The sequence below is a fragment of the Ochotona curzoniae genome, unplaced genomic scaffold, assembly GCF_017591425.1.
Source record: "Ochotona curzoniae isolate NIBS_2020 unplaced genomic scaffold, NIBS_Ocur_1.0 scaffold_1852, whole genome shotgun sequence".
NCBI lineage: Eukaryota > Metazoa > Chordata > Mammalia > Lagomorpha > Ochotonidae > Ochotona > Ochotona curzoniae.
Window position 1 is genome coordinate 12,502,742 of NW_024467087.1, and position 22,331 is coordinate 12,525,072.

Here is a 22,331-nt window from a genome sequence, read left to right on the forward strand (position 1 = left end):
CATTTTGATCTTTTTAAAGTTTCATTTATTTAATTTGAAAGAGTTAGAGAGATCTTCCATCTTCTGAATCACTTCCCCAAATGTCCAGAATTGGGTAGTCAAAGCTGGAAGCAAGGAAGATTCTTGCAGGTTTCCCAAGTGGATGCCAGGGCCCAAGGCCTTGAGCCATTCACTACTGCTCTCCCAGGACATTAGCAGGCACTGGATCGCAAGTGGAGTGGCCGGGACACAAACTGGTGCTCATTTGACATGCTGGTGGAGGAGTAGGATGCGGCACCACTGGCTCCTGTTACTGAGCGTGTTTTATTAAGGAACTCTAGTGAATCTTGCAGGGCATATTTGCTAGTGACAAATTCTCTGATTTTCTGTGTCAGATTGTCCTAATCTGTAATTTTTGGTGGACGTAGAATTTTTATATAGCATTCTTTTTTTCTTTTTGTACTTTGAATGTGTCCTTCATTTACCTCTACTTATTTTCTGACAAGAAATCGACTGATTTTCTTATTGAATACCCCTTGAATGCAATGAGTTCCTTCTTTTGTACTGCTTTAAGATTCCCTTTTGACAGTTTGATTGTCTGAGTCTCCCATGTGGGTGTAGGGTCCCAAGGTGTTGGTCCATCCTCCATTGTTTTTCCAAGCTCTAAGCAGGGAGCTGGATGGGAAGTGGGGCAGCTGGGACAGGAACAGGCTCCCATATGGAATCCTGGTGCATGCAAGGTGAGGACTTTAGCCATTAGGCTACCACGTCAGGCCCAAAGGGAGATCTTCTACCTGCTTGCTCAACTCTCTTGTAACAGCTAGGACTGGGTAAAGCTGAAGCCAGGAGCCAGGAATTCCATTTGGGTTGTCTACACAGGTTGTAGGAACCCAATTACTTGAGCCATCATTAGCCATTTTCTCACGGTCTATATATTAAAAGGAATCTACATAGTAACCAGAGCTCTGGGACTCGATCCCAGGCACCTGAATATAGGATATGTGTGTACACCAACCCTGCACTGTGGTGCCTGCTCAATGTTTCTTTAAATATTCTTCATATTACTTTACTTCCCCCTTCTCTGTCCGGAGATTCCATTTTTTTTTTAAAGATTTATTTTTATTATTTTTTTATTGGAAAGGCGGATATACAGAAAGGAGAGACAGAGAGGAAGATCTTCCATCCCATGATTCACTCCCCAAGTGAGTGCAACGGCCGATGCTATGCCAGTCCAAAGCCAGGAGCCTCTTCTGGGTCTCCCGCCCGGGTGCAGGGTCCCAAAGCCTTGGGCCGTCCTCCACTGCTTTCCAGGGCCACAGGCAGGGAGCTGGATGGGAAGCAGGGCTGCTGGGATAGAACCGGCGCCCATATGGGATCCCAGGGCATGCAAGGCAAGGACCTTAACCACTGTGCCACCACGCCGGGCGCCGGAGATTCCATTTTATGTCTGTGGATACACTTGATGACTTTCCACAGGATTCTGAAGCGCAGTTCATTTTTCTTTATTCGTTTTTTTTTTCTTCTTCAGATAGCATAATATACATGGACTTCACTTCAGCTCTGATCATTTTTTTCTTTACCTGCTCAGATATGCTGAGCAGCCCTAGTTAATTTATTTCAATGACTGTAACCTTCAGTTGGAGAATTTGTTTTTCTTTGATTATTTGTGAGAGAGAGGTGGGGAAAGGAAGAGGTGGGGGGAAGGAGAGAGAGAGAGTGTGTGTTCATCTGCTGAGTTATTTCCCAGATAGCCGTAAGTGCCATTGCTGCGCCAGGGCACAGCCAGGAGCCAGGAGCTTCATCCATGTCTCCCACATAGATGTGGGGCCCAAGCACTTGAGCCATCTTCAGCTGCTTTCTCAGGTGCACCAGCAAGACACTGGATCACAAGTGGAACAACTGGGACATGGACTGTCACTCATATAGGATCCTGACTTTGCAGAGGGTGACTTTGTGCACTATGCCACAATGCTAGACCCCATCTGACTTTTAAAATAATGAACATTATAATGAATATATAGCAGTACTTTACACATACTTCCCATTTCATCACATAACTTTTCAAAGATTATACCAAAGGACCAAGATTTCAAAATAATATTTATTTTATTGCATCTTCAAGTATATTCTATAGTAAATGTGGCTTTTTAAAGAAATCTGCGTGCTTGGCACTGAAAACTGCAATGACTTTTTATTGCTGTTTAGTGTTACTGTACTGACTCATGGTAAGGTGCCAGCAATTTTAGCCATTGTAACTTGTGAACTGTTAGTAGCAAATGTCACATTTTTAAAGAGAATTCAGAAATCTCAACACTGTTTTCGTTTTTTCGTTGCAAGATTTCATGACAGATCTTTGATGATTAATTAGTGCTGATACTGGTTGAATGTGGCAAGCTATTCATTTCAGCTTTTGTCTGTAGATTTGTCCATTCAAGAGGCAAAAACACAGTCTGAAGAGGAGATATTAACTTCATGTTTGCAGTAAGCCTGTAATTAAATGAGTTAGTGTCACTCTCCTTGGGAAATGGCATGAATTCATCTCCTGACTTTTCATCCAGCAGGCATTCAGCAATGTCACCGCTACAATTTTTCTACCATTGTGTATACTTTTCTTGGTGATACAATGCAGTAAACTACCCTGTAATATGTTGCTGTGGCTTTTTTGTTCTCTTTCAAACAGCTCTAACAAATGATTCTGACTTTTAAACAGTTCATAATATTCACTTTAAATATTTAATTCCGTTTTCTTTATATCCTGATTGATTTCAGGTTGATTTTACAACCTAATTTGTTGTGTAAACTATTCTTCATTGTTCCATTTTATCAGACACAGTAAGACTGTTTATTCATATTCATTCATAAGGTAAAGAAAAAGATAACTTGTCATATTTTTCTTAATTATAATTTTAAGCTACAGACTAGATTCCCATCTTCTCTGAGAGAATTCATTTGTAAATTAGGCCCACGCATTCTTAACATCTTTAGATATAGACATTGCATCTGAGTTCAATAAGTGATCCAAAAATCCATTCTTAATTATCAGAAAAACTAGGTATAAATATGTTTCTTATTGCAAAAAAATGATACAGAATCTCTAATAATTGTAAGCATTGTAAGGAATATTATAGGTATTGAAAAATATGACTACAAAGTATTCATTCACTTCTTACATTTTCACATGGATGTAAAACTTTCTAGATATCAAAATAATTTTTATGATAAAGGTTACCAAGATTATGATAGGTGTACTCTTTTTTTTTAAAGATTTGTTTATTTTTATTGGAAAGGCAGATATACAGAGAGGAGAGACAGAGAGGAAGATCTTCCATCTAATGGTTCACTCCCCAAGCGGCCACAACAGTTGGAGCTGAGCCAATCTGAAGCCAGGAGCCTCTCCCTGGTCTGCCACATGGGTACAGGGTCCCAAGGCTTTGGGCTGTCCTCAGCTGCTTTCCCAGGCCACAAGCAGGGAGCTGGATGGGAAGTGGAGCTGCCTGGATTAGAACCGGCGCCCATATGGGATCCCGGGGCTTTCAAGGTGAGGACCTTAACCACTACACTATTGTGCCGGCCCTGATCGTTGTATTCTAAATAGCCAAAAAAAAAACTAGGTTCTGAGTATAAATTAAACTCTGAAAACTTCATATGTCTATATCTAAGTCTGCTAGTTTAGGACATTCTAGAATCACTGACACATATGCCAAAGCAGTATTATCATTTTACATCATTTTGCCACTGGAAGATACCTTGTTATACTTTTAGAGGATTGGGAATAAGAAGGGTGAATACAGTTTTAAAATTAAAATGAAGGTAGATGTAGAGAAATTAGAAGGATAGAACAACAAAAATTCTTTTTTTTTTTTTTTCTGGACTGAGCTGAGTAGGTGTTATGTCTTTTTCTCCCGCTGAAATAGCAATGGCAAGCAGATGAGTAAATTTGGAGTTATTTGAGTTCATATAATGTTGCCTTTTAATCCCCACATTATTGATCCTCTATGAGTAAACAGTGATGTCCTGGACTCCTGGTGCTGAGAAGGTTTTGACGTTGTGTAAGGTTTGTTAGGCACACACTCGGCACCGTATTTTTATTTCAGACTCCATTTGTGTAGCTAGAATTTGGGGGAGAAGCAAATGTCTCCAACAGAAACAATGTTGAAAACTTACTGCCGTCCCTATAGCATTCAGCTCCAGTAAACACAAGTGTGTTTGTTGGTTGGAGGCACAGAATGCTAACGGAAATCTTGGACCACTAATCCATGCTATCGAGTCAGAGTAACAAGAGGACCTTCTAGGTATCATAGCAGAACAGAAGCAGGCCATGTGAGTATCAGATATAGGCAAACTGGTTCTCATTCAGAGTGGCGACCCAGGCTCATTAAGTCCTTTTCCTGTCTTCCAACAGTCCCACATTAAAATACTCCTGTATAAAGTATTCTTTTGCATCTGGGCAGCAGACTCAGAATTGTAACACACACTAACAGGCTGCAGAAAATAAGCAGTCTGCACTTAAAGAATAAACAATTCCGATTGCAATGTGGCTGCAGGAGATCGTATACTCAACCTTGGTTTGATTCTTAGATGACAGCTGAGTTTTAACAAAATGAAATGGCTCATTTTGGGTGACTGAAATGGTAAAAGGATGAGCTACCGGTTGGAAGCTAGTCTCCCTGCCTCCAGATTTTGAATGCTTTTGACTGTAACAGAGCAGACAGCCTTGTAGGGCACCAGTTGCCTTTTCTTGGATTCCAGTTTGCTTCAGGAGCTTTCTGGTATGAAATGTTTAAATAACAGCATCTGATCTCTTAAAATATTTCTAATCATAACAGATTGTTAGTGAGCATTTATTGCAATGGTCAAGCAATTAATAATGAGTCACAGCAAAATGTCTATGGGGGGGGAAATGTTCTCATTATCACCAGGTTTGTTATCCTCTGTGTTCCATATCCAGATGTATCCAATAGTTAATTAGTAATGATGTGCTTCCTGAAGTATAAGGCTATAAATTAATGTTTGTATGCATATTTTCTATAGAAAAAAATCAATGGAAAATGCCTGACATGCCCATCTCATTGTAAAAAAAAATGTATGTAATGATTACAAGCATATAATAAGACTGGTTTACTTAGCCAAATGTTTGTTCATTTCTGTTAATCAGTATTCATTTGAGCTACTTCCTTGCAGTTTGTGGAAGCAATGCAATCAGTTGAGTAGTGTGGCAGATTTAAATCAGTGATAAAAGCCCTGGGGAAATTAACAAGACAAAACATTAACCACAGACTAAACATTAACATATATTAGCATTTTTATTATACCTGTAGAATTGTTTAATGGGTATGGTTACTACTATTAAAAAGTTTATGTTGTATATCACATCATTTCAATATATATTTGTTTAAAACTTAAGATTTAATTAACAGAGATTGCATGACAATATTAAGAAGTGATTCAAGAGAATGAAATGCTTTATTTTAACTGATAGTCTATGGAATTCCCACCATACTTCATTTGCAGCCCAGCCCCTGGGTACTTGAAACAGGCAGATACCCAGGGAAAATTCACCCCAAGGGAATCAAAGTTGGTATTTAAGTAGCATAACCTCAGAGGAGGTTTTATGTTGAATTCTTCCAGCATTCTGATGAGTTTGATGATCAGAGACTAGATTTATATCATTCAGCATCATTTCTTAGGAAAGCGCTGCTTATGACCACAGTAATCAGCTGAGTTCTGGCAGAAATGTTATTCTGTAATTAAATAAAGCTGGGGAGAAGGGGATGAAGCTGATCCGAGTACAGCAGGAAGTGACAGGTGTGCCATGTCCCTTGCTCTGGTGCTACTGACAGGCTGACAGGAACCTTTTCACTTTCAGCTTCTGATTCTCTCTCTTTTTCCTCCTCCTCCCTCTTCCCTAACTCTCCCCCTTTCATTTGTGCAAATTACCTTAGCATTAAGTCTTGGCTTGGTGCTGTGGCCATCTGGCTAAAGTCCTCAGCTTGAACGCCCCCAGGATCCCATATGGATGCCAGTAGTAATCCCAGCAGCTCCACTTCCCATCCAGCTCCCTGCTTGTGGCCTGGGAAAGCAGTTGAGGATGGGCCAAAGCCTTGGGTCCTGCACCTACATGGGAGACCCAGAAGAGGCTCCTGGCTCCTAGCTTCGGATTAGCTCAGCTGCAGTCATTGCGGCCGCTTGGCAAGTGAACCAGAGAACTGAAGATCTTCCCTCTGTCTCTCCTCCTATCTGTATATATTGACTTTGCAATGAAAATGGGTAAATCTTTTTAAAAAAAAATATGCCTCAAACTCCACTCATATGCACAAGTCCCTTACATATTTCCTGTAGCCTAGTTTTGAACAGTAAAATTGATCTGATAGGGTTAGTTAGAGAGTGGCAGTGATATAAAAAAACAGTACGGAAGGAGAGGTGGTACCCCTCTCACCTAAATCATCCCATCATTGGCTCGCAGCTATTAGAAATAATGCATAAATCCCTTGTTATAATTGGATGTCACTTTTCTGTTCATCTCGAATAGCTTTTATTTGGATTATGTTTAATTTTGCAGCTTCAGTGTTCTCCAGTTGTGGGTGGGATGTTCACAGCATTGCAGACCTGAGTCATACCCAATCAGTGGGAAATCACAGCATAAACGCTGTTGGAAAATAGAATGCATGGCAGCTCCTCGGGGGTGGGGAGATAGAAAACCAAAGCGTAGGTTGTGGAGTCAGACAAGCATTCAAGTCCAAGCTCTGCTGTTTGTTAAAGTTATGACTTTATGTTTTTCCAGCTCCTGTGAGCCTCAGTTTCCTTATCTCTCCAAATAGGCATAGTATCTGCTCTGTGTGTCTCGGAGGGCTGTTCTAGGACTGTTTGTGAAGTAAGGCACGGTGTAACAGATGTGCACTAATGGTAGTGTTGAAAAGCGCATCATGTAGGTTCTCTTTCTCAGTCAGCCAAAGTGAACAATTGAGTCTGAGTCTGTTGTTACTTGCGAGTTCTCAGAACCATCAGTGAACGAGACCCCAAGAGTATATACGGTTTTGTGCATTTATTGACATGTCAACCATGGGCTACAAGTGATTCACTGTACCAGACCAGATGCTTTGCAAAGGTTTCAAATATTTGGTCACAAAGAGCTTCAGTACAAGCCACCCCAAAGTATGAGACATGAGCCTTTAAGGAAGCAGTAGAAACAGGAAGGTCACCCATAAGTTTCTCAGCCCTTCTTCCCTTGAAATGAGAAGCCATAAAATCCTCATGTGAGTGGTGCCTGCGTATACCTGGAGCAAAGGAAAATTCTTTTTCTGAGGACACGGGGTGCGGAGAAGGGAATTAAGTAGCAAGGAATGCTAAGCTCCGCCGCCCCCTCGGCTGCTGTGTGTCATCAGATCATACTGAGTCATCTATTCATACCCCTCTATGACGGTGCATTTCTTCAGCAGACCATAACATTTGTACACGTCCCATTTCTTTGTATATTGATTTCTGAAGGTTCTCCCATCTCATAAAGCTTTAAACATATTTGGATTTGTTTTCTTTCTTAGTCTGACTTTCATTATAGATACCTCTAACCATGAACCTAACAATAGTGAAGAAAATAAAATTTGCTTCCCCTACAGTAACATCTTCTACTTGGACAATAGTTTTCACTTTTTGTCTCAAGGTAACCTAGCACAAAAGAACTGCTTGCCTTTATGTAAGATTAGAGCTACTAGTGAATTGAAGCTGTGACTACAGATCAAGGTGAAGTCCTGTGGGCGAAAGCGAGCCATGTGGTTGTAGAACAGGTTACTAGAATGACACAGGAGCTGGGATATGGCCAGGGGGTATGCCTTCTTAACGTGTCAAGACTTGTAATACTGCGGGGAACAATTGTTTTTCCCATCAGAGATTCTGGCACATAAATAAAGGCACAATTAGAGACTGGGTAATGGCACACAAACAGACTTATACTCCAGGTCTTTGCACAGAGACACTCCCCTAGCCATTAAATTGTCTTCAAGTAACAAGTGTGAAGGTAGTAATATCCTTGACTGGGTACATTAGTCAGTGAAAGGAAATTGTATTGCACTTATTCAAGAATCTAAGTCTGCTGGGAAGGCTTCTCCAATTTTGAAAATGCCACTTGAGAGAGTGGCTTGCTTTGCAAGTGCAGCTGAAGAACAAGACCCAGGTCTCCCAGTGTCATCTGATGCTTCTCAAGTGTGAAGCTGAAAGGATCGCTTTCATGGGAATGTGGGCATCGCTTTGTAAATTATGCTTTCTTTTAGTGTCCACTTTTCAAAATCAGCTCTTAATATTCACCTGCAGCTCACACAGTATGGAGGTGAAAGCTGCGGGGAGGAGGGCCTGGAGCGGGGAATACATTTGACAAAATGCTTTGTATAGGAGGAGAGTTTGCTTCATGGTAGATTTGGAGGGGGTAAAAAGGCAGCCTATCTGATAAGATGTGGCACATTTCAGATGGGGGAATGCAGTTTATTGGCTGGACCCCATTGTTTGCCCTTTACCCCACACAGAGCTTTGGGGAGTCTGCTGCATGGAGCTGCTTGGGAACAAAGGTCAGGCTGAAGGCTGGCTACATTCTTATTGGTTCTTAACCTTCCTGCTATTGCCTCAGCTGCACCCCTTTCCAGTTAGGGTGGGGAGGGCAGTTGAAAACTTTAAAGTCTTTCTGTGGCCCAATTAGTATTCAGTGACACAAAGGGCTGCCTTTCAATGGTGAGGGAGATTTCACAGCTGTTGGTTGTAAGAGTTACTGTGAAAGTGTGAACGATTTTATTTTGGTGCTGGATTTGGACCAGGTTTAGGGCCAGAGAATGTGTCCTATGCTCCTGAATTGGCTAAGAATGCTTTGATCCTGGTGAAATAGACTTTCAGGTCAATGAATATTCAGAGGATAATAGACAGTTACAGAACAAAAATCAGGGTTTGGTTCCATGAAATTTCACCTGTAGTTTCACAAAGTGAATGTGTCTGTGCCTGTAGACATAAGGTTATTATGCACCGGCTGCCCTCAGTTATTTGAGTCATATCATCTGCTTAGGAACTGACTGGAACTTAACTGTCTTGGGCAGCCTGGTTGTCCCTGGCTTGGAGCACCCTGCCGACTGCTACCAGCTAGGGCATACTCAGAGACTGCAGATCCCACATTTGAAGTTGATATTAATGTAAACCAAGTAGCATTTTATAAACTCACCTGAAAATCTCAATATCACACATTCCAAAGGCAAATGGAATGTTCTCAAGTGTCTGCAACTTTCACTTCAGTCACATTAGGATAAACTTTTGAGAATAGCTGGTCTCTGCTTCAAACTGTAGAAGCTGTATTTCATAAATGGAGGCAATGCTACTGCTGATTCTAAATGTTTTCTCACTTGATAATTTATTTTTATGGAAACCCTCTCAAAGCTGCGCAAACTACATGCCATTTATGCTGTTGCATACGCACAGAACTTACCAAATACTATCAGGACAGTCCTGAACAATACAAAAACTGGGATTACCACTCAGAGCTCATGGCTTACCAGGGGAGTAGTGTGCTAAGCCTGCTAATCGGAGATTCCTTCGTTTCACTGAAGTCACCAAGCAGTGCCCCCATGGTTCTGCGCAGTTGCAAAATGGCAGCAGTACAACCTTTGTCTTCACAAGATATTTCTAGCATTTCCCCTGAAGTTTACATTTTATATACTTGGCTATGTTGGTGGGTCATGTATTTTTGAAGATCATTCTTTTCCCTCTGCTATGTAGAACCATGTAAGCAAGTAGAAATTGGGCATCATTTTGTAAGGTAGCTTATGTTGCATAAGCTTTGAAGTGAGACAAATGAGTTTAAAGTCAAACAAGCAAATCTACCATCTGTTTGCCTTGGTCAAGTGATGTAATCTGTCTGAACTTCAATTCCCTCAACTATAAAATGAAGATGATACTATTTAGCATAGTTTGGCATAGGAGATATATAAGAATGTTATTACTTGTAATCCTCTAGATACAAGTTCATTTAGGCTTTTGTTTTTAAAGTTAAAAATAGAAAATTGATAATTTAGCTAAAAATCAAAATGATAAACTAGATATCAGTTTTTAAACATAATTGCTGTGTGAGTTTTATAAAGGGTGAGGTTACAATACATGATTTTGAAAGAATGGAAGAGAATCATCAGGAAGAGGGGGAAGAATGAAAGACAGCAGTCTCCTGACATCCGTGATCCTTCTTCATACTCTCAATACTGGAACTGTTCGGTGACCTGTAGCTCACAGCTGATGCCACAGCCTGTTGCCTTCTTCCTTTGGGGATTGTTAACGAGGATCCATGAAGAACTATACTGGCCTTTTCCAGAATACCTTAGCTTGAGTCTTGTAATAAAATGCTTATGAGAGTAGGACAATCTGTGCATGAAAGCTTCCTTTCTAATCACAGGTTATTCCACACACTACTCATACCCTGTCTCCTGCACCAGTTCTTCCGAAATTTTTGCAGTTCTCTTTCGTGAACTCGTTCATACATGTAAACATAAGTGCCACTGAAATGTAGCAATAGCAGGAGCAGTGTGTAGAAGATCCTCTCAAATGTATACTTCATTATAGAAAAGGGGAGTTTTCATCTTGGGAAATCTCTGAATAGGCAGACAATCCTCCCCCAGACCTCAGCTTTCCTTTCTCCCAAGGGTTCTTTGACTGAAGTTTCTCAACGTTTTGGCTGTGGTAATAATTTCATTCTGCTCTTCAAAATGAAATTCAGGCAAGAAATTGAAGTGCATTTCAGAATGTTTCTACTATCATATCTGCGAAAATATCATGTGATGATATTGCATTTCTTTTTTTTTTTTTCTAGATTGGCAAGTTATGTGCTCACTCTCAACAACGCCAGTACAGATCTGCTTATTATCCTGAAGACCTGTTTATTGACAAGAAGGTATTAAAAGTTGCTCATGTAGAACGTGAAGAAACCTTATCCAGCCGTCGAAGGTGAGAGGGTTTTTCTACTCTTTTTCAGCATACAATCAACAATTGTTTTTGAAGGTAGAAAACTATTGGAGCAGAACTTCTTAAATATATGTTCTCTAGTTCTTTGGAGTGATGTGTTCAATTGAATGCTATCATCTGTCAGTATTACAGAGAAAAAAAAAAACAGTATTGCATTACCCAAGCCACAAGCAGATGTAAAGGTAGTGTGTAAATATATAGTACAGCAACACAGTAATGTCCTTATTCAAGATCCTTCGTTGAATAAACAAAAGTGTGTGCATATGATTTGGTCTCAGTATTCCACGGCTTGATTTGTGGCTTTCTCATTATTGACAGTGATTCAGGATTAAATTTACCAGAGGAAGGCTAAAATCTGGTAGGATGCTACCCACCCACCTGCACGTACACACACACACACGTACACAAACACATGCACACACAGATACAAATGGGTCAACAGAGAAACATGCAACAGTATTTGAATTCGCTTTTTAAAAAGTGATATATAATCTGGTTCCTTGGTAAAACAGCAGTCAAAGAATAAAATACAGGGTTGTATTTTTTTTTTAATTCCCACTGTTTTGATCCATCCCTCCTTCCCATTCGGTTTTCTCCATTCCAATTCTAATTTATTGGTTAAAATTAAGGGACAGGAATAGAATGGGAAACCCAACACAAAACTGGGGAGAATTACCTTACCCCCACAGTGTTGTCAAGTTTGCCAGGGCTCAGGAAGAGCCACACATGATTTCTTCTTGTTGACTTTGAAGAGGCTGATAGAGGTCTACAGATAGAAAATAAAAGATAAGTAATACCTGGTATTTGTGCCAAGTTATTGTATTTCTAGCAACTTGCTGCAGGAGGATTTGAGATGGTAATTCTTAGCTGTATTTGACTTTAGGGTGACAGAAGGTAGAAAGAATGGTGACAGCTTTAGGGTGACAGCTTGAGAGAATGGTAACCTCACCATGAAGCATTTCAGAAAGCCCCCTTGGCTTGACTTGAAACGCAATGGATTTCTAGTTTCCTGATAGCATCCACATGAAAACATGATTCCTGGACCCCTCGGAGTCCCAGAGGCCCTTCTGGAGAGGGCGTCGTATGGGATCTTTCTTTGGCTAACTACATAAGTGTGTCCAAAGCAAGCAACATATTGCAACAGATTCATTGAAAAAAATCAGTAGGAGAATCTGCTTGCCAGCTATCAATTTAACTGACTTTAACTAAAATACATCTTGTGAATATGTAAAGCTGTGTCACTTTTGTTATTCATTGTTTTTCATAGTGTAATGGGTTTCTGATAGTTTCAGATGAATAATAGATTGTGAATGTCTTCCTTGGTTTTAATTTCCAAAAGAGTAAATATTGAAAAATACATAGTGTGTAACTAAAAGTTCTTTGAAGTTCTCTGAAGTTCTCAATGACCAAGAGTGTAAAGTGATGGTCTTAGTTATTTAATACTGCACAACAAATTACCCATCAACATAGTTATTTAAAACAACAAACGTTTGTTATCTCATTGTGTCTGCCCACCGTGTACTTGGAAATTGCCTAGCTGGGTGATTTCTCTGAGTCTCTAAAGAAATTTTCATCAAGGTTTTGCCTGAGGCTTCACTTTTGACTGAGGCCACTTCCAAAATGACTCATTTTCAGGTCCAACAAGTTAGTTAGTGTTAGTTGTTGGAGCCAAGCCTCAGTTTCTCATCCTCAAGAACCTCTTGAATTGCTGTTTGACATGGCAGCTGGCTTTTCCGGAGTGATTCATGGAAGAGCAGGAGGAGAAAGCTATCTTGTTTTAGGAATTTTGTCTTGGAAGCATCACCTTGTCAGTTTTGACGTATTTGATTAGTCAGATGCAAGTCACTGATTTGGATCCATATCTAGGAGATGGGAAACTAAGCTCTTGAAGGGAAGAATATCAGGGAAGGGAACTTGTGAACATATTTTAAAGCCGCTGCAGGGCTCCTGAAACCAAATGTTTTAGTACCAATTTCTTACAGCATTTGGGTTCTTTGGGGAAAACTTTCTCTCTCCAAGAAGATAAAAATGAGGTGATTTATCAAGACCCTTTTAAAGCGTCATGCTCTGTTACTTTGATTCTTAGCCTCAACCACCTAAGCAATTGACTTCAGGTCACCTAAGCTATCAATCTTCAATGGAAAATTCTTCCATATTTGGTGGAAATTCTCTCTCTTTATATGTGTGTGTGCGTGTATATATATGTGTATACATGTGTGAGTGCATACATATATGTGTATATATATTCTATTAGATATATAATACATATTATATATTTCATATATATGTACATTTATCTAACATTTGTTAAATGCCAGAATGTATAACCTGGGCATTGAAAATACCAAGACACTCTGCTCACTAGCACAAACTAATGTTTAAATGGACTTGTATATAAAAAGTTGCCAAAAGTTTTATAAGTTTTAAAGCAAAAGAAGGTACAGAGTACAAAGGTAGCCACCTCCAGGGAACAATAGAATCTCTATCCAGGTGAGTTCCAGTAGAGGTTTCATGGAGGAAGTAGTGCATGGATTTGTATCAGAAACATATGGCGCTTTCAGCAGAACAACCACAACCAAGTCTCGTTTTGAAATTTTCCTGTCAATGTAGACAAAATTATAAGGTAGGAAGTTGATACAAATCCTGCTGCAATGGCTTGTCTCTTGGACTCTGTCACCTATTTCCTTTCACCTTACCAGAAGGAGCTCTGTGGACATTGGCTCTGCCCAGAAAAGTTTGATAAATAGGCTTTGTCTTGGGCACTTGGATTTGGCACTTTGTTCAGAGTCTTTTTTTAAACTTGCAACTAGCCTTCAAATAAAACAAAAGAGAAAAAGGAAAAGTGACAAAATGAAGGATGGTCACAAATGGCTCCTTTGGGTGTAGAGAGCATGACACTGCTTACCTTTTTTTTTTTTTCTTCAAACTAAACATTAGAGTCTGAGATGGAGCCCTTCTTTCTAAAATCTCTGGTAGAAGAAGAAAACAAAAATAAGAGTACTTGAATACCTGACATCATTGACTTCCCTTAAAAGATGGTAAACTGTTTGAGAGAGGGGCACAGTGAGGGTTAAGATAATCTGCTAGATATATTGGTCCTATGGTCTGAGGCCATTAGGAGAGTTTGTCTTGGCAGAGTGTTAATACCCCCTAGAAATTTCTCAGTATGTTCTGCACAGTATTCCATACTGTCCAGAAAAAAATATATGTGCCTACCACACTCATGCCCAAACTCCATCCTCTGATTAAAAAGATAATTAGAAAGGAACTCCATTGTAATATTCAGTCTGTGGCAGTTGTGAGCAAGCTGTCTGAATGTGATTTGAAAAGCCTTTTGCTTTATTAAAGTAGCAACCCACCAAGAAAATTCCTGTGATAGTATTCAGAAGTCATCTGTTTGTTTTGTCTGCCCCCAACTGGGTAGTTTGCAATACACAACTAATCTTAGCAATAGCTTAGTTCAATTTAAAGGCGATTTGATACTCAACTGGTGGTCTATGTGGGGGACTCAGTGTTCCTTGAAGGGATAAGTACTGAAATGATCTGTCAGTAGATGTAAAATAATGGGGGTAGGATAGGATGCACAAGTATTGCAATCAGACCTTCACAAGCTCTTGCAGCTCAAATTTGTTCAGCATGTCTCAGTTGCCAGCTTCTCCTTCATTGTCTCTCTGGAATGTTTTCTTTGCCATTTCCCTTATATACATGTTTACCTTTTTCTTATTTCACGTGATGTTTGGTAGAACACATAAGCAATATGTTCCCTTTTCCAGACTCAAAACCTGTAGTTGAATTGTTCATTTTGCATGAAGCTAGTGGCCTAGCTGCTAATCTGTGAGGAAATCACGGTCCTTCCACCCTTGTGTTCCAATCCTCTGCTTCCTGAACTCTCCTGGCTTGGTCTGAAGGGGCAGTGACTTAGATGATAGTGGTGAGTGATCTAGAGAGAAAAAGAGCATACGTTGATCTTAGGTCCCTCATGGAAAACCAGTGCTGACTGCCACCACCTCTCAGACTGTCACTCTGTGTGACTAGGTAGCCTTAGGAGATTGACGGTGCCTTCTACCCTGTGACCAACACCAAAGTATGTTTTGAGGGAGTTAATCAGTTTCTGGCCTGGTACAAGTCCCTAGTACTTCTTTCTACATTTGTCAAAATCATCTGTATAGCTGACATTGTGTAAAGGGTTAGGCTGTAATAAATGGGAGGTGCTCTTAGCCCAGTTAGGGCAACAGATCTCCAAGTAAATGCTGGTCCTCCATTGAGGGTGGGTGTCAGAACTGTGCCATGTACAGAAGAGTGGCAATCATCAATGAGTGGAAAAACCAGCAATTCTCCTGAGGGAGCCCGAGAAGGCTTCTTGGGCCTGAAACATAAGTGGGAATGCGAAATCAGGAGGCAGGAGAGGAGCATGTCCCAGACAGTGGGAGCAGGGTGAGAAAAGTGTGTGTTAGTCTCTGGAATGGCAGAACATCGTAGTTTCGAGTCAGACTCTGAAAGCCTGTCTCCAGCAGAATTAGATCACGCTCTTGCATCGTTCCAGTCTTAGCTGCTTTAAGTTTAGGTACTTTACCAGACTTTTTAAAAAATAGTGAGCTTTTGTTACTTCACATTAAAGAAAAAACCATTAATAACAGCAAGAAAAAATATTCGTCATCTGCAATTGGGGATGAAAAGCTGTGTTTACATGCAGTGTTTTCCAATGAGTGCAGCCTTGATGCCTATCCAAGCAAAGCATTGCAAGAAAACTAATGCAGTCCCCTGCCCCACAACCAGGTAATATGCTTCCATACTAAAATAGGAGGGCTCATCCCCTTGACATTTTGATTGAATCTCATCTGGATCTTTTTCAACTTGTCAAGGATCATTATGATCCGTTAAGAAAACTACAAAGGTTTAGATGCAGGGAGAAGTTCAGGGTAGTTTTTTTTGTTTGTTTGTTTTAAAGATTTATTTATTTTTGTTGGAAAGTCAGATATACAGAGAGGAGGAGAGACAGAGGAAGATCTTCTGTCCAATGTTTCACTCCCCAAGTGACTGCAATGGCTGGTGCTGTGCTGATCTAAAGCCAGGAGCCAGGAACCTTCTCCAGGTCTCCCACGCAGATGCAGGGTCCCAAGGCTTTTGGGCCGTCCTCGACTGCTTTCCCAGGCCACAAGCAGGAAGCTGGATGGGAATTGGACTTGCCGGGATTAGAACTGGTGCCCATACGGGATCTTGACACATTCAGGGCGAAGACTTTAGCCACTAGGCCACACCGCCGGGCCCAGGGTAGTTTATTTATTTATTCATTTTTTTGCTTGTTTGTTTATAACTTCTATGGAAATCAAATTGGGAAGTGTTGCTAAGGTTCAATTTTTCATTCCATGTGCTATGTTAGGGAGAGAAGGTTAAGAGGTAAGAGGAAGCCTAGGGGAAAGTCTTTCATTAATGAGAAGGCCATCGTTTCCCATAGACTAATGGGCATATTCTCTTTCTTCTTGTTGTAGGGGGAATTACTCAGCCTAAGCCTTTAGTCTTGCAGTTTCCACTCTTGGGAACTGTATTATTACCTTGTAAAGCAGAGCATCACTCCTATTAGTTGTTAATTGAACCTATCTTTTTCCTCAGTGAGAAGCCATAATGTTGACTTTTATTTTCAGAGCTCTGTATTGACCCTGTTTTTGTTGGAGACTGATGGTACTCAACTACCAAAAAGTAGGCTTCAAGGGTGCTCTGAGCATAGCAGGAAGCTACTATTGGAGTAGAAGGAGTTATATATATCCCAATAATGTTCCTGGAGTTATTCTGTCCATTTCACTTTCTTTTACTGTGCCAAAACCTTTAAGAATTCTCTCTCTCTCTTCTATCGCTGTCTTTTCCCCCAGCCCTGCAATCATTAGCTGGAATGAATAGTTTTATGTTAATAAAGTAGAAAATGACATTACATGCCAGAATGCATTTCTTAGCCTAGGACTGTCACCAGTGTTGAGATGAGATTCAGGCCTCTAACTCCTACAGAGGCATATCTGGTCAGTCCATTATTTTAGAAAATAATTCTTTTTAGTTGCTTACCATTGGATATGTACTGTATCGATATATTAATACTTCTTTTAAAACATAAGCACCTCTGTTCAGCCTCTGGTGTGTTCATTTTGCATACCCATGTCTGTCTGGAACAAGGTAGCGGGCAGGAAATGTTGCAGCCATTTATGTATGTGTCTTATACACATTTGCATAATGCTCTTTCTTTGTTCCCTCTGTCTCTTGTGCTTTTCTGATCATATACAGCATTGAAACCAAAGCAGATAGTAAACTACACTGGATTCCTGTCCTCTTGCCTTTCCTCCTCACAAGAAACATGGGGTGTACACACAGAACAAAGAAACCTTGCTCCTGCAGCAGTGTGGGTTTCTCTGACTACGTTGTCAGGAGGATTTCAGTGAGCATGTGCTGTTCTGAGCACCCTGAGATTCTGATCTGCAGCCATTAGCCGGAACCTGTATGGAAAGGGGCCATCTCCAGGGTAATAGCATTGTAAATTACAATCAGTGCACTCAATTACACTCGGAAAGCAAAAGATATGTAGTGCTCCAGTGTGCCTTGTAATCAGCACCTTTGAGAATGTCGGTAATAGCATGGTGAACAAAGAATAGAAACTGCTAAACGTGTTGGAAAATGGATGTTGGAATTAAATCATCCTTCTGCTAGGAACGGCATCTTATGTGGCAGGCAATGGTTTTCTCTCCTCCCCCCCCATATCATTTTATTGATTTAAAAATAAACTGAATTGTGGCTGTGTAGCCAAGAATGTCTTCAAAAATCATTTATTGCTCTAATCAGTCTGGCAGAACCTTTCTGTCATGCTGATAAGGAAATTAAACTTTTCACACACTGGGCTTTCTTGCCTCTTAGGCACTGAAGTTTTGTTTTTCTTTCAGGGAACTGATTCAGAAGTTGAAGTCTTTCATCAACTTCTATAGTGCTCTGCCTGCCTACGTCTGCAGCCACAGCCCCGTGGCCGAAAATGACACCCTTTGCTGGAATGGACAAGAACTCGTCGAGAGGTGATTCACTCTTTCAATTCAGATATAGCAATAATTGCAGAATAATCATCATCTATTCATCTAAAGGTTCTCTTGGCCTCCATGGGTTTCACAAGGAAAATTCTGGCAAAATGATATACATGAGCTTCTGTGGTGTGGCAAATGCTATCTATAGTTCATGGAATTTGCAAACTTGGGTGCACAGAGAACTCTGTTCAGGAACATTTTACAAAGTGTGAAGTATGGACCAGCTCTTTTTGTCTTTGGCTTCTTCCATGGCTTCCTTATATGGGTACTCATCTATTTGAATTTTAGGCATCGTACAAATAGCTGTCTTTTATTGAAAGGTAGCTATATTGTTAGACACCACTGTCAGTGCTATGTATGTATTAATACTTTTTATCTATGCAAAAATTCTATGAAATGATTGTTGTTAAGCCCCCCTCCTCATTTTACAGATGAAAATGAAGGAAAAAATGGAAAGGAAAGTGGAAGACCATTTCATTGAACAAATTTAATGATGTTTGATGATTTCAGTACTTATCAGTATCATTTATACTAACCATCATAACCTCATAACTGAAAAAATATTTTTCATTTATTTAGTGAGCACTTTCCAAGAACCAGGTATGTTGAAGTGAATGAACCAAACAAAATTCCATGTCCTCATGCAGTTTTCATTCTGGCGGGATAATAGTAGTCCTAACCCTATAGCTTTATGTGTTTGATAAAATAGCTTCCATGTTACTAAATCAAGAGCCCAGAATGCTTAAGAAACCACTCGAGGCTTTAAAGAATGTACAAGTAACAGTATGTTGTAAAGGGGCAAACAAAAAAAGACCTGAAATCAAGTTCTGAGTCTTTCATTACTCTCCATAGAGCACGTGATTTAACCTCATTAGGCCTTGGTTTCCCCATCAACAAAATGAGATAATCTGATCAAAGCCTCCTCCTGCCAGCTCCTACAGTTTGTACATCCTCCCCCCCCATATTAATTTATTTATTCACTCATCCTTTCAACTAGTATGCTTTAAGATATTGTGTATTAGGAACCGGGCTAGGTGCTAGAGATACTAGGGTAGAAAAGTCCATGTGCTTGCTATAGAGAACCAATAAGAAAATTCTTCAAAATATCCATGGAAAAATGAAGCCCAAGAAACCAATTTAGGGGGAGTGTGCATTTAGCCTAGTGTCTCACATTGGAGTGCTCGAGTTCAAGTCTGGCTGTGACCCTTGGCTCCAGCTTGCTGCTAACGTTGACCCAGTGAGGCAGTGACCGTGGCTCAGGTGACTGGGTTTTTGCCACCCATGTGGGAAACCTGGATTGCCTTTCTGACTCCTGTCATTAGTCCTGGATCAGATCTGGACTGTTGGAGTGTGAAGCAAGAGATGGGAGCATGTGCAGGTTTCTCTCTCTGTCTCTTCTCCCTCCCTTCTCCCCTTTGTCTCTCCTCTCTCCCTCTCCCTCTCTCCCTCCTACTCCCTACCTCCCTCCCTCTCAATTAAATAAACCTGGTTTTGCATGTCAGTGTTGCTGGTAACCATATGTGGTGTTGGGTCAGTCACTTTTAAGGTGAAAGAAAACGTTGCAGAATATTTTCACCTCACTATTGTTGTCACTCCACTATTAGATGAGGTCATAAATGTAAAGCCCCTTGCAGAATGCCCCGTACTGGAAGTTCAATTCATCTTACTTCACTGTTTTCTCCTTTCTCAATTCCTCTTCTGCGCAATAAAAAACAAGAACCGTGATTAAAAGCCACTTGTTTCTAATCTAAGCTCTTTTACTGACATGAGGAGAAAGAATGAAGTTGCCCACCACCCTGGATGAGGCACTGAATTGGCATGGAAATAGACTTCCTTCTTGCCAATGTGAGCCGGGCTGGAGGGATTAAATGGCCCCACCCACCCCACTCTGGAGAAACTGTGTTTCTTCAGCCTAAGAGCTCATCAGATACTAAGTAGAATCATGGAGAGATACTTAGCTGTTATGATTTTTTAATTGACAGAAAAAAGCAGGTGGTATTTCACTTTGTAACAAACAAAATGATGTTTTAAATCAGTATAGTGGTCAGTATTGTGGCCTAGAGAGTAAGCTGCCATCTGCAGTGCAGGCATTTCACATGAGCACTGATTTGTGTCCCTACCACCCCACTTACAATCTGCTCCCTGCTAATTCACTTGGGGAAAGCAGTGGAAGATGACCCAAGGACTTGGATCCCTGACACCTGCTTGGGAGACTGAGATGAAGCTCCTGCCTTCAGTCTGTTCCATTCCTGGCTGTTGGGCCGTCTGGGGGAGTGAACCAACAGATGGAAGGTACTCTGTCTCTCCATCTGTATAACTGTGACTTTCCCCTGCTTCCAGTCTAGCTTCTTGCTTAATTCCTGGGAGGCAGAGAATGATGCCCTGGGTCATCTTGGGTCCCTGCCATTTGGGACACCCAAATGGTATTCCAATCACCTGGCTTTGGCCTGAGGCAACCCTGGCTGTTACAGGCATTTTCCAGAGTGAACCAGTAAAATACAAGAACTCTATTTCTCTCTGTGTTCCTTTGTCTTTCAATTTTTTTTTTTCAAAAAGTAAAAATTCATGGGAAAATAGTCAAAACATAAAATTGTTTTGGCTCAAAATGTTTGTGAATTTTGCAAGCCCCCTTGTATAATGACCAGGGAAGAAATGAAAGATGGAGGGAAGGATAGGGAAAAACCAAGGAGAAAGGAAATAAAGAAAGAAACAAATCAAATATATTTGTAGACAGAATAAAGGTAATCTAATCCAAGAAGTTATTCTTCCTTGGTTAGTAACCCCAGGTTATAATTAACCTGTGCTGGTATTACTGACCTAACGCAATGATGAGACTAGGGAATAGTGTCAAACTAGTTTTTGTTTGAACTACTCAGGAATTTACATTTAATAATATGAAGTTCTTCAGCCTGAAGACATATATGTCCTCTGTACCATTTATAAGGTTAATTCTGTATTCATGTCTCATCTATAGTTAAAACCTCTTTACAGAGCTTTTCACTGAATCTCCCAATTTATCCTAACTAACACCACTTAATATTGTCAAATGGGTTGTAAATTTTCTAGCTATCTGGTTAGGATTTGTGTTTTTTCTGGGAAAATATTTGCTGCTAACGAACAAAAATTATGAAAATCAAAGACCCAGACCAAGAAGACTTGTCAGTGGAAATCTTTTTAAAAGGAAGATATTGACAGTGAAGAAAACATTGAGAAATAGCCATGTCACCTCTGTTATCAGAGCTGTTGATCCCTGCCTAGCATGAATAAACAGATGGCTCAAGTTTTGAGGCGTTAATCTATTGCTCTCTAAATCAGGTCATATTTCGTCTGTTTTCAATTTTTATCTTTTATGAATGCATTCAACTGAAAGATGGATGAAGAGGTTGCTTTCAGAGATATGTCGCAAATGAACCTGTCATTTGTCCTTCTCTCCTCACCACCACCACATCATCTTGGCATCAAATAAACAGTGGCTTGGCATCCCAAGATTTAGCTGAGAAATCTTTGAATTAGCAACTATGGTCCATTTGAACCACCAATGGATCCTACAGGCATAGATGTTCTACAGTTGCCAAGGGCAGTCTTCCAGCATTTTTCCCTTGTGAAACTACAGAGAATTTCAATTAAAGAGCCCCTGGGACCCTGAGAAAAATAAAAGAACCACAGAGGTTAATACTGGGTTCAGCAATAGATTAATATAGGCTTTGCTGCATCACCAGTGGTAATAACTTATAAGAGTGAACATTTGAGTAAATACATTCCCAAACACTCTTTTAGAGCTGCATGTCAAATATCTGCATAATTGACTATAATTTTCATTCTTTTAGGAATTTTGGCCTAACAATCCTGTTTTATTATTTGATGAAGTTTGTTTATGTTCGGATAGCGGATAAATTATTTAAACCTATATATACATTTGAAAAACCCTTGTTTGAGAGTAGAAGAATGCGTATTAATCATGTGTTTCCTCCTAACTCTGGGACTCTCGCGTGGGACACCTAGCACGAGAGGATAAGTTCCCTGAACTCTACAGCAGGAACCATACAGTGAACATGCCGCCTCTGACCTGTGCGATCTCACGTGCCAGTGCTCCCCAAGAAATTTCTCTGTCTCCCTCTCAATTCCCTCTTGTACTTCCATGATCAGGGAAGTCTTTCCATGTTTATATTGTCTCTCCAGGATTTCTCTGCTTAATTGCAAAGTGCATAGCAGGGACGTGGCAGTCAATTGCTTTAGTTTCCAAAGAGCTTTATTCTTTAGAACTTGTAGATATTGTCCGAAAGTGCGGTAAGGAGTTTCTTTTACTCTCCTCTCTGCTGGCTT

The 22,331-nt window shown here is 40.3% G+C and overlaps 1 protein-coding gene across 3 annotated transcripts in view; it reads left to right on the plus strand.

Annotated features, from left to right (window-relative positions):
- The window catches only part of GPC3 (glypican 3), a 367,445-nt gene that overhangs the window by 228,291 nt on the left and 116,823 nt on the right, over positions 1–22,331 (plus strand). For all 3 annotated transcript variants that reach the window (XM_040999456.1, XM_040999457.1, XM_040999458.1), the window contains 2 exons: positions 10,805–10,938; positions 17,877–18,002. In XM_040999456.1, the coding sequence (XP_040855390.1) occupies positions 10,805–10,938; positions 17,877–18,002 (260 nt within the window). The remainder of the gene's footprint in view (positions 1–10,804; positions 10,939–17,876; positions 18,003–22,331) is intronic.